Source organism: Asparagus officinalis, chromosome 10 (genome assembly GCF_001876935.1).
Source record: "Asparagus officinalis chromosome 10, Aspof.V1, whole genome shotgun sequence".
NCBI lineage: Eukaryota > Viridiplantae > Streptophyta > Magnoliopsida > Asparagales > Asparagaceae > Asparagus > Asparagus officinalis.
The window spans coordinates 373,158-386,896 of record NC_033803.1 but is presented as its reverse complement, the minus strand read 5'-3'; the positions used below and the strand labels follow the sequence as shown (position 1 = coordinate 386,896).

The 13,739-nt window shown below is 34.0% G+C and overlaps 3 protein-coding genes across 3 annotated transcripts in view; 1 reads left to right on the top strand and 2 right to left on the bottom strand.

Moving 5' to 3' along the window:
* Nucleotides 1-12,721, bottom strand: part of LOC109825615 (leukocyte receptor cluster member 1 homolog) — a 20,394-nt gene extending 7,673 nt beyond the window's left edge. The window contains exons 1-2 of the mRNA XM_020392475.1: nucleotides 11,943-12,721; nucleotides 11,701-11,770 (exon numbers count right to left, since the gene is read on the bottom strand). Coding sequence (XP_020248064.1) covers nucleotides 11,758-11,770; nucleotides 11,943-12,637 — 708 coding nt within the window. The 5' untranslated portion in view covers nucleotides 12,638-12,721 and the 3' untranslated portion in view covers nucleotides 11,701-11,757. The remainder of the gene's footprint in view (nucleotides 1-11,700; nucleotides 11,771-11,942) is intronic.
* On the top strand, nucleotides 1,184-1,757 carry LOC109825374 (protein MAIN-LIKE 2-like). The gene is made up of 2 exons (XM_020392230.1): nucleotides 1,184-1,530; nucleotides 1,610-1,757. The coding sequence occupies exons 1-2, from the start codon at nucleotides 1,184-1,186 to the stop codon at nucleotides 1,755-1,757; spliced, it is 495 nt and encodes a 164-aa protein (XP_020247819.1).
* Nucleotides 13,330-13,739, bottom strand: part of LOC109826089 (uncharacterized protein DDB_G0290301-like) — a 4,500-nt gene continuing 4,090 nt past the window's right edge. The window contains exon 5 of the mRNA XM_020393054.1: nucleotides 13,330-13,658. Within this exon, the coding sequence (XP_020248643.1) occupies nucleotides 13,590-13,658 (69 nt within the window). The 3' untranslated portion in view covers nucleotides 13,330-13,589. The remainder of the gene's footprint in view (nucleotides 13,659-13,739) is intronic.

The following is a 13,739-nucleotide window of genomic DNA, read 5'->3' as shown; positions in this document are numbered from 1 at the left end:
CGCCTCCAGCACCAGCATCAACGCCTCCTTCCAGCCGAGGCTTCCACCAGCACCAGCGACCCTCGTCGTCAGAGCTCCTTTCGTCGTCGACCGCCACCAACCTGCCTAGCCGCCCTACCCTACTCCAGATCCCGAGATCCCGCCGCCCTCCGCCAGTTCGTCTCATCCCGCCCGTCGTCAGAGCTCCATTAGGAGATTTAAGTTAGAAAATATAATTAAGGGAGAGAGTTAATTAGTTTGAATTTTTTCCCCTGTCACCCGATCCAAGTTAGTAATATATACTCGCTCACCATACTACTATAGTCCCCTTTTGGCTGCAAAATTGGACAGTTAACAAATAATCAGGTATGAAACTTTTGATCTTCTTTATTATTGATTATTGTTTTTTTTCTATTATGTGTTCGTTTTTATTTTTCATATTTTGTCCACCTAAAATTATTATGAAATTTTACAATTTTCTATGTTTAATCGTTCAAATTGTATTGTCTTTACGGTCATCTTTGAGTTGAATACTAAATCCTCTGTCTCCAACACTGATTTTAGTACAATTTAGTAATTTACATGAAATAGTACATGAAAAGAACTGGAAGGCAGGAGGTCTTGAAGTTCTCTTAGTTAAATGGTTGTAGAATTCACGTACTATTTCACATAAAGAAAAACAAGCAGTTGGAGGATATTACTAACTTACTAATCATGCTTTTTTATTGTTGAGTATTTTCATATTAGACTTGAAAGTTGAAAAAATGGGACAAATAACGGTCTTTTGGATAAACAGGTACGTTTTTCATTCTTTAATCTTTATAATTATAGTACGTTGTTAATAGTATGTAATTATTACACATATATTTCATGTTTAGGCATCAATTATGTATTTGTAGAATTTTTAGATTTATTATGAATTTTCTTATTATTTAGGATATTTAAATATATTTAAATTTGACCGCTATTTGACTGTGCGCTATTTGCCGCGATTTTACCGCAATAGCCCGATATAGCCTTAGCGGTACCTCGCCGCGACGCGACGCGATCCGCTATCAGCAACCTTGTGGTTGATCATAGCCTCAGCCATAGCCGTTGGCGGTTAGAGGATGAGCGTATCATAGCAGCTGTGGGACGGGCCGGCTTCTTGACTTGTTCAAAGCTTCGTTGGATAAAGCTCGATTGGCCCCTACTGATCACGTTGATGGATAGATGGAGACCTGAGACCAATACTTTCCACTTCCGGATAGGCGATGCTACCATTACTCTACAAGATGTAGCCGTGATACTCGGTCTCCGTATAGATGGTCCGTGCATTACCGGCACTGATAGTGATGTATGGCCTCGAAGATGTGAGGAGTTGTTAGGTGTAGCTCCAGAGACTATGCCTAGAGGAACTATTAAGTTGAAGTGGTTGAGAGAGACCTTCTCAGTACCGTTGCTTGTTGATGCCCCACAAATTTTGGTTGACCAACATGCACGTGCATACATTATGCACATGATTGGTACTATATTATTTCCAGATTCAAGTAAAAATAAAGTGCATGCGAGGTATGTGTATTTATAATATGAATCTGTTTTTCATTGAATTAGCTTATTTTAATAAATTGGAATATTGTGAATATGCTAGGTGGTTACCACTCCTCGAGGACTTGGACGTATGTGATACAAAATCGTGGGGTAGTGCTGTTTTGGCGTATTTATATAGAGAGATGTCAAAAGTGGCACTTATGCAAAACAGTGAGCTTAAAGGGTGTCTAAGCTTATTGCAAGTATAGGCATGGGAGAGACTTCATTTGAAGCCGAGACTATGCACACATTTACAATTGATGGACAAATTCCACTGGGATGCAGGTATTGTATTTTTTATGTAGCGAATATAATTGTAGTTATCATTGTGGTACTAAATGTATGACAAACATTTTTTTGTAGATGGAATGTCGAAAAATGCTATGACGAGACCCCGGCTAGACAATTGGATTTCTACCGGAATGAACTTGATCGTATGAAGATTTTTCAGGTAATTCTCACCGAAAAACATGCGCTTTTTCTTCTACATACTGAAAACTCAATTCTGATATGCAACTGCATTAAATTATTGTAGATGGAATGGGAGCCCTACACCCAATTTCTACCTCTATAGATGGAATGGGAGCCCTACACCCAATTTCTACCTCAGCTACCCCCAATATGCACAGAATACCAAGTTGTATGGAGAGCCACCCAATTTCTACCTCAGCTACCCCCAATATGCACAGAATACCAAGTTGTATGGAGAGCTAGAGTTCCTTTTATATGTTTGGAGATAGTAAAAATACATGTACCGGACTGCGTGCTTCGACAATATGGTCGTGCACAACATGTTCCGTAGTTTGTTGAAAAGATAGAGAGGAAGGCAAAGAAAGGAGGCCAACAAATAAACTGGATGATCGTGCATCAAGCTTTTATACACAGATGGAATGATATGCATTTTTGTATTATCAACCAAATTGAACCAACTCCTCGGGAATCAGATTACTACACTTGGTATTGGGACATAACCCAAAGATGGATACTTCATTCGATCACAATACCGGTTGAGTCGCAAAGAGGATATGTGCCCCGGGGTATAGATGAGAGAGAATTAGTAAGTATTTTCATATTTTGATTTAAGTCCATTTTTATTGGTACTTTATGTGTTGAAAAATTTACAGGTATCAGCAATAGATGAAGTTCAAACTCTTGCAAATCGTGGCTTGGAATTGGCTCGAGCAGGTACGATAAAATTAAATCTCAAATTTACATTCTGTAATATCAAATTTAATATGAAATTTTGTTTTTGAACTATCCATCGCTGGTAGAAATCCCGAAGCACATGAACATGTATCAATATATCAAGCTATAATGCAGAGGCTTCAACAAGCCTTACACCGAACTCACGAAGATCGTCATGATGGACGGGAGGTAACGCCATTCGTATATACACGACAACAGCGACAAAGTCGAGGACGACGCAGAAATAACGATGAAGCTGGACCTTCCCAACGTGTCGACGATGGAGCTGGACCGTCACAACCACAAACGCAACCGGATCACGAACTCGTCGAAGGGCGGTATGGAGGACGACGAAGACAAAGGAGGAGGAGGAGAGTTCTTGGATGTATGTAAACTACAGGTTATATACATTACAAAACTATTTAGGGATGTGATTTTTGGACCAAGTGCACGGGACTGCTAGCCCCGTGCACTTGGTGTACTTTTAAGCAGAGAGCAACTGCTGGAACACCAAGTGCACGGGACTAGCAGTCCCGTGCACTTCGCAAAAGACCCTCCGCTGCAAAACCGACCCTTTTCTTCTGAAAAGGGTCGGTTTTGCTAATATTTTTCAGTTTAGGTCGATTTTGCCTATTAATTTTTAAAAATGGTTGGTTTTAAAATTTTCTCCAATTTTCAATTATGCATATGTTATCACCATCGAGTAGAAATGGACAATAACAAACAAAAATCATGAGTTATAGCTCATGAAATTGCAAATTTTAAACTACGTGTACTTAACTGTCCTTGAGTTAAAATAGACAAAAATTGTCACGCCTCGGACCTATTGAGTCAAAATGGGGAAAGGTAAACATTATGAATTATAGCTTATAAAATCACAAATTTTGATGCAGTCATACTAATTCCCATTAGGCCAAAATAGACAAAAATGATAAAAATTATTGGTTATAGTTCATGAAAATTGAAATTTCCTAACATGCTTACTTTATCGACATTGAGTCAATATGGTGAGTAATAAACAATAATCATGGGTTATAACCCATAAAATTGCGAAGTTTGAACTATATGTACTTAATTACCCTTAAGTTGAAATAGACAAAAATCGCGGTTTACGATCCATAAAAGTCACTAAATCTAAAGAAAACATATTTATTTGTTGTTGAGTCAAAGCAGAAATAAGCAGATTAAAACTATGGATTATAGCCCATTAAATCACAAATTGTAATACACATTTATTTCCCCTTGGATCCAAATAGAGAAAAATGATCAAAAATCATAAGATTATATTCTACAAAAATTGAGAATTTTCAAATGCATACTTTTAGCTGTTGAGTAGAAATTGATAATTTTGAAGGAAATTTTTTTGGGTTATATAGCCTATGAAAATGACAAATTTTGAATAGGTTATTGAGTCGAAGCGGATGGAAGTGAAAAAAAATTATGGGTTATAACTTATAAATCGCAAATTTTGATGTACATATGCTTAATTCCTGTTAGGTGGAACGGACAAAAATGATAAAAAATCGTAGGTATATGCAGTCAATGATAATCAAGGATTTTCGAATATGCATACTTTATCGCCAGAGTAGAAATGGACAATACAAAAAATCATTGATTAGCTCATGCAATCATGAATTTCGAACTATACATTCATAATTGGCCTTAAGTTTGAAATAGACAAAAATCAAAGGTTACTGTCAACAGAACTCCCGAATTTTGAACTAATCATACTTAATTGCTACTGAGTTGAATGGATAAAAATTATGGATTATGGCTCATAAAATAACTACTTTTCATCTACGCATTTTGAATTCCCATTAGATCAAACCGGACAAAAATGATCAAAAATCGTGGATTATAATCCATAAAAATCGAGAATTTTCAATTACGCATACTTTGTCACCATTGAGTTAAGACAAACAACAACAAATAATAATCGTAGGTAATAATTTACAAAATCTCGAATTTTGAACTGGGAGTGCTTAATTGTCTTTAAGTTGAAATAAACAAAAAATCATGGATTATAGCCCATAAAATGCAAACTTTCCTATGTGCATATTTAATTCTCATTGGATCAAAATATAAAAAATGATAAAACATTGTGGATTATAATGCATGCACATCGAGAATTTTCAAATACGTATGCTTCATCACCATTGCATAGTGGACAATAACAAACAAAATCACAGAATACAACCCAAAAAATCACTGCTTGACCTACATGTACGTAACTGTCAATAAATTGAAATAGACAAAAATCATAGGTTTTAGTGCATGAAAGCCGCGGATTCTAAAATAAAAGCACTAAATAGTCATTGAGTTGAAACAGACAAAAATTATGAATTATAACACATAAAATACAAATTTCAATGTACGTGTATTGAGTTCCCATTAGGTCAAAACGTACAAAATTGTTTTAAAAATGAATTATAATCCATAAAAATCGAGAATTTCCAAATATGCATATACTTAATCGCCATTAAGTCAAAATGGACAATAACAGACAATAATCGTGGGTTATAGCGTATGATATCGCGAATTTCGAGATAAACACAATTTAATTGCCATTGAGTCAAAACGAAACAAAACAAATAAATATTAAGGGATAATAGCCCATAAAATCGCAAACATTAGTGTATATGTCCTTAATTCTCTTGGGTCAAAACGGACAAAATGAGCAAAAATTAGTCTATGAAAATCGAGAATTTTCAAATAAGCATATTTTGTCATCATTGAGTCGAAATGAACAATTACAAATAAAAATCATGAGTTATAGCCCCATGAAATCGAGAATTTCGAACCTCCGTGTACTTGATTGTCCTTAAGTTAAAGTAGAAAAAAAACAGTTATAGTCCATGAAAGTCGTAAATCTCATAAAAGTCGTAAATTTTGAAATAAGCATACTTAATTGTCATTGAGTCAAAACGGAAAAAAAAATTTAATATGGATTATAACTCATAACATCGCAAATCTTAGCGTATGTATACTTAATTTCCATTAGATTGAAATGGAGAAAAAAGATAAAAACATCACAAGTTATAACAGACAAAATTGATTTAAAAAATGCAAATACACATACTTTATCGTCATTTAGTAGAAATGGAAAATAACTGACAAAAATCATGAGTCATAAAATCGCGGATTTTGAACTACATGTACTTAATTGTTCTTCAATTAAAATAGACAAATTACAAATTATAGTCCATTAAGGTCACGAATCTTTTAAGTACACATACTTAGTTGTCATTGAGTCGAAACGGAAAAAAAGAATAAACACTATGGATTAAAGCTCATAAAATCACAAAATCACAAATTTGATGTATGCATATTTAATTCCTATTGGGTCGAAAAAATTAAAAACTATCAAAAAATCGTGTTTATAATCCATCAAAGTCGATAATTTGAAAATAAACATACTTCATCGCCATCAACTCAAAATGTACAATAACAGACAAAAATTGTAGCTTATAGTCCATGAAATCACAAAATTTGAACCATGTGTACTTAATTGTCTTTAAATTGAAATAAACAAAAATCATAGTTATAGTTCATCAAATTCACAAATTTAGAAGTAAAGATACTTGAACTGCCATTAGTCTTAACGAAAAAATGATAAAAATTATGGATGAACACTAAAAAATCACAAATTTTGATATACACATACTTATTCCCAATTGGTCGAAACGAAAAAAATGATAAAAAATCGTAGATTCCTTAAAAATCCAAAATTTTTAAATACGCATAATTCATCGCCATCGAGTCAAAATGGAAATAACAAAAAAAGTCATGGATTATAGCGCATAATATCACAAATTTTGAATTATGTGTACTTAATTGTATTTAAGTTGAAATAGACAAAAAAACGTGGATTATATTTCATGAAAAGGGATAAAATTATGGATAAAAAAAGTGAAAAGGGATAAGATTATGGATTATAACCAATAAAATCAAAAATGTTGATATGCAAATACCTAATTCTCATTGGGTCAAAACGGATAAAAAAAGATCAAAAACCGTAGGTTATTGTTCATGAAAATCGAGAATTTTCAAATATGCATACTTATCATCATTGTGTAAAAATGGACATTAATAGACATAAATCATAGGTTATAGCCCATGAAACGACAAATTTTGAACTAAGTGTACTTAATCATCTTGGATTATAGTCCATGAAATTCGTGAATTTTGAAGAAAACATATTTAATTGCCATCGAATCGAAGTGTAATAACAAATAAAATTATGTACTAAAGGTTTAAAGCTCATAAAATCGCAACTTTGGTGTATGCATATTTAATTCTCATTTGGTCGAAACGAACAAAAATGATAAAAATTGTTTGAGTTATATAGTCCATAAAAATTCTCAATTGAGAATTTTCAAATATGCGTGCTTATCACCATTGAGTCGAAATGGACAATAACAGACAAAAATCGTGGGTTATCATGAAATCGCGAATTTTGAACTACTTGTATTTAATTGTCTTTAAGTTGAAATAGATAAAAATAATGAGTTATAATCTGTGAAAATTATTGGTCGAAACCTATGTTGCATGGATACCAACATTGGTATGGGAATGGGTACAAGAAACAGAAAAAAATCCTGGCTTTTATATTCTTTTATTAAGTGGATTATAACACTCATTTTTTCAACTAAGCACCCAAACAACATCATAGTTTTGAACCCAACGAGTTTCAAGAAGTTGATTATGAAGTGTAGAATATACATCTAAAAAATAGCTGACAAGTGTTCTAAATTAAAACATGTATTGTTTAAGTACATCCCCAAATAAATGCATGCATGTATGCAAGGAGTGTCCAAAGAGTTTGGGTATGGATACAGGTACAGTTTCAGGATAGAAGTACCCTTGGAACGAGGTCGAAACAATAAAAATAAAAATAAAATTATGGATTATAGCCAATAAAATCGCAAATGTTAATATACTCATACTTAACTCCCATTGGATCGAAACAGACAAAAAAGATCAAAAATCATAGGTTATAATCCACGAAAATCGAGAACTTTCAAATAAGCATACTTTATCAAATTGAGTCGAAATGGTCCCCCATAATAGACAAAAATTATCGATTATAGCTCATGAAATCACGGATTTTAAACTGTGTGTACGGTATTGTCCTTAAGTTGAAACAGAGAAACATTGAGGGTTATAGTCCATGAAGTCGCGAACTTAGAAGTAAACACGACTAAATTGCCATTGAATCGAAAAGGAAAATCGAAATAAAAATTATAGTTATAGCCCATTAAATCACAAATCTTAGTGTATGCATATTTAATTTCCATTAGGTCAAAATGAATAAAAATAATTTTAAAATATGGGATAAAGTCAAAATTGATAATATTCAAATACACATACTTTATCATTATTGCGTAGAAATGGACAATAACAGACAAAAATCGTGGGATATAGCCTATGAGATCGCACATTTTGTACCACCATGTAGTTCAATTTAAAATAGACATATTATGTGTTATAGTCCATGAAAATCAAAAAATTTTGCGTAGGAATGGACAATAACAGAAAAAATCGTGGGATATAGCAAAAATCGTGGAATATAGCCCATGAAATCGAGAATTTTGAACTACATGTACTTAATTGTCCTTAAATTAAAATAGACAAATTATATGTTAATAGTCCATGAAAATCGCGAATTTTAAAGTAAACATATTTAATTGTCAATGAGTCAAAACGAAAAATAAGGATAAAAAGTATAGATTAAAGCTCATAAATCGCTTGATGTACACATACTTAATTCTCATTAGATCGATACAACCAAAATGATTGAAAGTCGTGTTATATAATCCATGAAAATTGAGAATTTTCAAATACGCATACTATATCGCTATTGTGTCGAAATGAAAAAAACAGAAAAACATCATGGGGGCTTTTACCATGAAATCGCGTATTTTTAATGTGTTACTTAATTGTCCTTAAGTTAAAATAGACAAAAATCGTGGGTTTAGTCCATGAAATTCGTAACTTTTGAAATAAACATACTTAATTGCTATTGAATCATAACAAGAAAAAGGATAAAAATTATAGATTATAGCCTATAAATCGTAAATTTTCATGTACACATATTTAATTCTCATTGAGTTGAAACAAACAAAAAAGATTAAATACATTGTGGCTTGTAGTCCATGAAAATTGAGAATTTTCAAATAGGTGTATTCTATCACTGTTGAGAAGAAATGGACAATAATAGACAAAAACGATGAGTTATATAGCACATGAAATTGTGAAGTTTGAATTGCGTGTACTTAGTTGTTCTTAAGTTGAAAAAGATAATAATCATAGGTTATATAACCCATGAAAGTCCCGAATTACGAAGAAATTATACTTAATTTTTGTTGAGCCGAAACGAATAAAAATTATAGATTATATAGCTCATAAAATAGCAAATTTTAATGCACATATACTTAATTTTAATTGGGTCGAAAAAACAAATTGATTAAGATCTTAGGTTTAGCCCATGAAACTTGAGAATTCTGAATTACACAAATTTTATCATTGGTTAGTTGAAATGGACAATAACATAAAAATGTAAGTTATATAATTCATGAAATCGAGAATTTTGAACTATGTGCAGTCAATCGCCTTTGGGTTGAAGCAAACAAGACAAAAATCATGGGTTTTAGGCCATAAAAATCGTGAATTTGAAGTGAGTTTAACATAATGATCAAAACGAACAAAAATGGACTTATGGACAAGCGAGGGATGGCACATGAAAATTGTAAATTTTAACTCCATCACATTTAGTCGAAACGTATAAGAGTGAATAAAAATCATAGATCATAGCCCATAAAAATAGAGAATTTTGAACCACGCCACTTCATTATCAATAGATCGAAATGGAAAATTTTATAAAATTTGTGGGTTACAGCTCATAAAATTGTAAATTTTGATGTACACATTTAATTCCTATTGGGTTGAAGCAGACAAAAATAATAAAAATCATGGGTAGCCCACGAAAATCGAGAATTTTAAATATGCATATTTTATCACGATTAAGGTCGAAACGGATAGCAAACAAAAATTACATGTTATAAGCCTATGAAACCATGGATTATAATTTTTTTGAATATGCATATTTTGAACTAAAGTAGGCAAAAATCATATGTTATAAATTTTGAAGTAAGCGTACTTATTTGTCATTAGATCGAAATAGACAAAAAATCATGTGTTCTAACCCACAAAAAAAAAATGAATTATATGGCATTGAGTTAAAACAGATAAAAATGAACAAAAATCTTGGGTTAGCCCACAAAAACATGGAATTTTAAACTATGCATACTTAATTGTCATTAGGTCAAAATGGGGGGAAAAGGACAAAAAATGTTACTACATTCTATAACACTCTTGGTTTCTATAAATTAACGAATATATCAAGCTCTATTATTTTCTGAAATCTCTGAATGAATAAAAAAAAATTTACAAAAGAACTTTAGAGATAAATGGATTGTGAATGCTTGTTTCCTTTCTTAACCATCTCTGCACAAGCTTTTCTATTTGTCTCTTAACTTTCTAACGGAAGATTCTACAAGTACACCTCTTATCCTTCCTTCATTCTTATCTTTGACACAAATTGTCAAGACATGCATCCGTCTACAATGATTCAATTGATGATGAAGAAAGATGATTCTTGCTTCTGTTCTCCACCTAAAATAGTGAACTTTTATTCATCTTACTATTTAATAACTCATGCTTCATAATCAGATCTAATCAATATCTCCAGCTTGCTTGAGGTATCGATGGGATGCGAAATGGAACTTGACATGTCTACAAATCCAATTACCTTTTAAGCATGACATCCCCTTTTGGACAACTACTATTTTTCGCACACCTACCATTAGCACATCCACCGACTACTAGCTACAAATTGTATCATAGGTAATGTTATGGGAACCTTTGGACAAGGAACAAGAGAAAGGAAATGACCTGACTCCATTGGAAACATATATTAGCACCTATGTTACCTGGGTACTTCTAATCTGAAGTTGTACCCCTACCTAACACACACCAAACTCTTTGGACACTCCTTGCATATATGCTTACATTTATTCGGGCATGTACTCGATTATACAATACATGTTTTAATCTAAAATAGTTCTCATACTTCTTTTGGACATATATCCTACACTTCACATCCACTTCTTGAAACTCATTGGACAAGTCAAATTCTGAATTATAATTTTGAAGGGTTGCTTGGATGTCTAGATAAAAAAACTAGTGATTTTCCAATATATAATCCACATGATAAAAGTGACATGAAAATATTGAAGGGATTTTATTTATCATCCTTGTTCTCTTATAAATCATTAATTCCAATATATAGTATATATATGTACATATAAATGTTTGCATAACCATGTCCCCACACCCTACCTTTCACAAATTTGTTGTTTCCTATACTTGTATCTGTATCGATACCTGTACTAGTACCCATGCAACATAGATTAGCACTTTCTTAAGCTAAATTGGGTCGTGATAGGAATCTCCTGGCCCAACCGACAATCACTGTAATCCTCTTAGATTATTGAGCAATGCACTTAAAACCTATACCAACTCTTCAAGTTAAATACAGGAGCAAGTATGAAATCCCTAAATATTGTCTAAACACACAAGAATGACAAATCATATATGATTACTCACAGAAGACGTACACCAAGGTTGATATATCTATCCAATAATTTCGCTATGAAAACAAAGATACAACATCCAATTTTTTAGGGTTACTACTATCTCATGATTATATTTAAAAGAAAAACTCTACTATTCATGGGCTGCATATCAAAGGTACATGACATTTACTTCAAGTCTCAATTTCCACTTTGTCGCGAAGTACATAGATTAAAGAATTGGATCAATATTGAGGTGATCGTGTAAGAATAAAGAAAACACGATTCGAGTAATTTCACAATTAATGTTGCAAGTCTATAGCAAAGTACTAACCGCAAGAAAATCTTGTTCTGGCCAAGCGTCCTCCGTCCTCTTCAATAAGCTATCAATTCACATCCTTCGCCTGCCATAAAGCTCAATAGATTAGATAGTACAAAACTAATAGACCGAAATCCAATTGTGCAATGTCAACTACATAAACAATAAAACTCTATCCATACAAAAGCAAAGGAATCCTTCCCCCACCCCCCACCCCCACCAAGAATTAAAGATGCAGCTTGTCTCCAATACCTTACCTTGAAAAACCTTTTTCTCCCTCATTCGAATTGCGAAGCAGTGCCCGCTCCCTTTCCTTCTCCTTCTTCTCCCTCCTCATCCTCTCCTCTCTCAGCTCCTCGATGCTCTTCTTCCCCCCACTGCTCTTCTTCTCCCTTTTCGAGACTCTCTCCCTTTCATCACCACCACCACTACCACCATCGAAGCCCTCATCCCTCGTTGTCAAATACCAAGGCTTCTTCACCCCTTTACCCGTCAATCCATACCCTAACCTATACTTCTCATCCTCCGCCGTTATCACCACAGCCGCCGCCGCCTTTGCCGGCTTCTCATTCCTCTTCCTCCTCTTCTCATCGCCGCCGCCATCAGAGCTTCCAAACTTACCTTTCTCCTCGTTTTTGCCGCCAGATCCGAGGGAGGAGAAGTCGGAGAGGTTCTCGAAGAGGTTGATGTGGTCGGATGATGAGGGATTAGGGTTAGTGATGTGGTCGGATGAAGAGGGCTCAGGATCGGGATTATTAGGGTTTTGAGGGTTGCGGGCTCTGCGGAGGGTTTGGAGGCGGAATTCGAATTCCCGCCGGCGAGATTCCTCGCGCTTGATCTGCTCCTCGCCCGCGGCCGCTTCTTCGTCTTTGCGAACTTTTTCGCGGTTGTCGAAGTTGTAGACGTTCCATCGCTTTTGAGGGAGGATGTTTAGACCTCCATGGCCACCCATTGCGAGCTCGGGCCTTTCTCTTTTTCCGGATCCGATAAGCCCAACAAAGAGAATTATGAAGATGGAGAGAGAGAGAGGTAGGCTCGGTTCCATTTGTACAGGCTAGGCGCAGTAAAAGGATCGGATTCGGATAGGGTGGATATCGACCCGTATCTGCAATCGGATTTCGGGCTTGGTCCGCACAAGCACCGGCCTGGAACTTGAATATGGTATCTTCACATAATTCGATAGTTGTTCATATGATTATTCGTTCAGTTTTTGATTTAAAAATTTAACTATTTGTTGATGTTGTCATAGTAATAAATACATTAAATATGGTGGCTCATGTTGGAGTTATTTATTATCAAATATTCTTTTTGCAGTGGTCTCAGGCAAAAAATAAAAAATTTGCACACCCATATAGTATGATAATGGTTGAAGTGCTAAAGTTACTGCATATAGTAATGTTTGTGATGATCGGTCTTTAATACGAAACTAACACTAACTGAATATTGAATCAAATATTAAATGGCATTCATAAATTTAACTTCAGATACAATTAACTCCCAAATATTTACAAAATATTTAGTATTTGAATAATTTTTGAACCGGCCATGGGCAAATTTGATTTTTTTTTTCCATTCAAATAATCAAGTCTATCTGGAATTTGAGTCTGAAAATTGTAAATGAATTTAAACATGAACCATAACATAAAAAATCCCAATCCCATGAATAAAAAGAAAGAGACCTAACATTTTACAAGTAAATCCTCCCTCTTCCTTCCTCTCCACCATTAAATCCTTACACTTTGTATTGACCATCCACCATCGATCGTAATTTTCTCTCATGGATTGTAATTTCGTCAGATATACACTTGCAGGTAATTTATTACGCAAGGGCAACTGCAAGCTGAAGCTAAATACTGCAAAAGACTTTTCTCAAAATTTTGCTCAGGATGACTTTAAAACGCATGTCAGCTGTTTCCAGTGTCTTGCATCATGTTGCATCGACATACAATGGCCCGAAAATCTTCCAAATTTAACTGCAAAATATTCAAATATCAGTTTAGTCAGTCGCCAAATGACTATTGATGTCAAAAGGTAAGGTTTGCCCAAAAACGAGT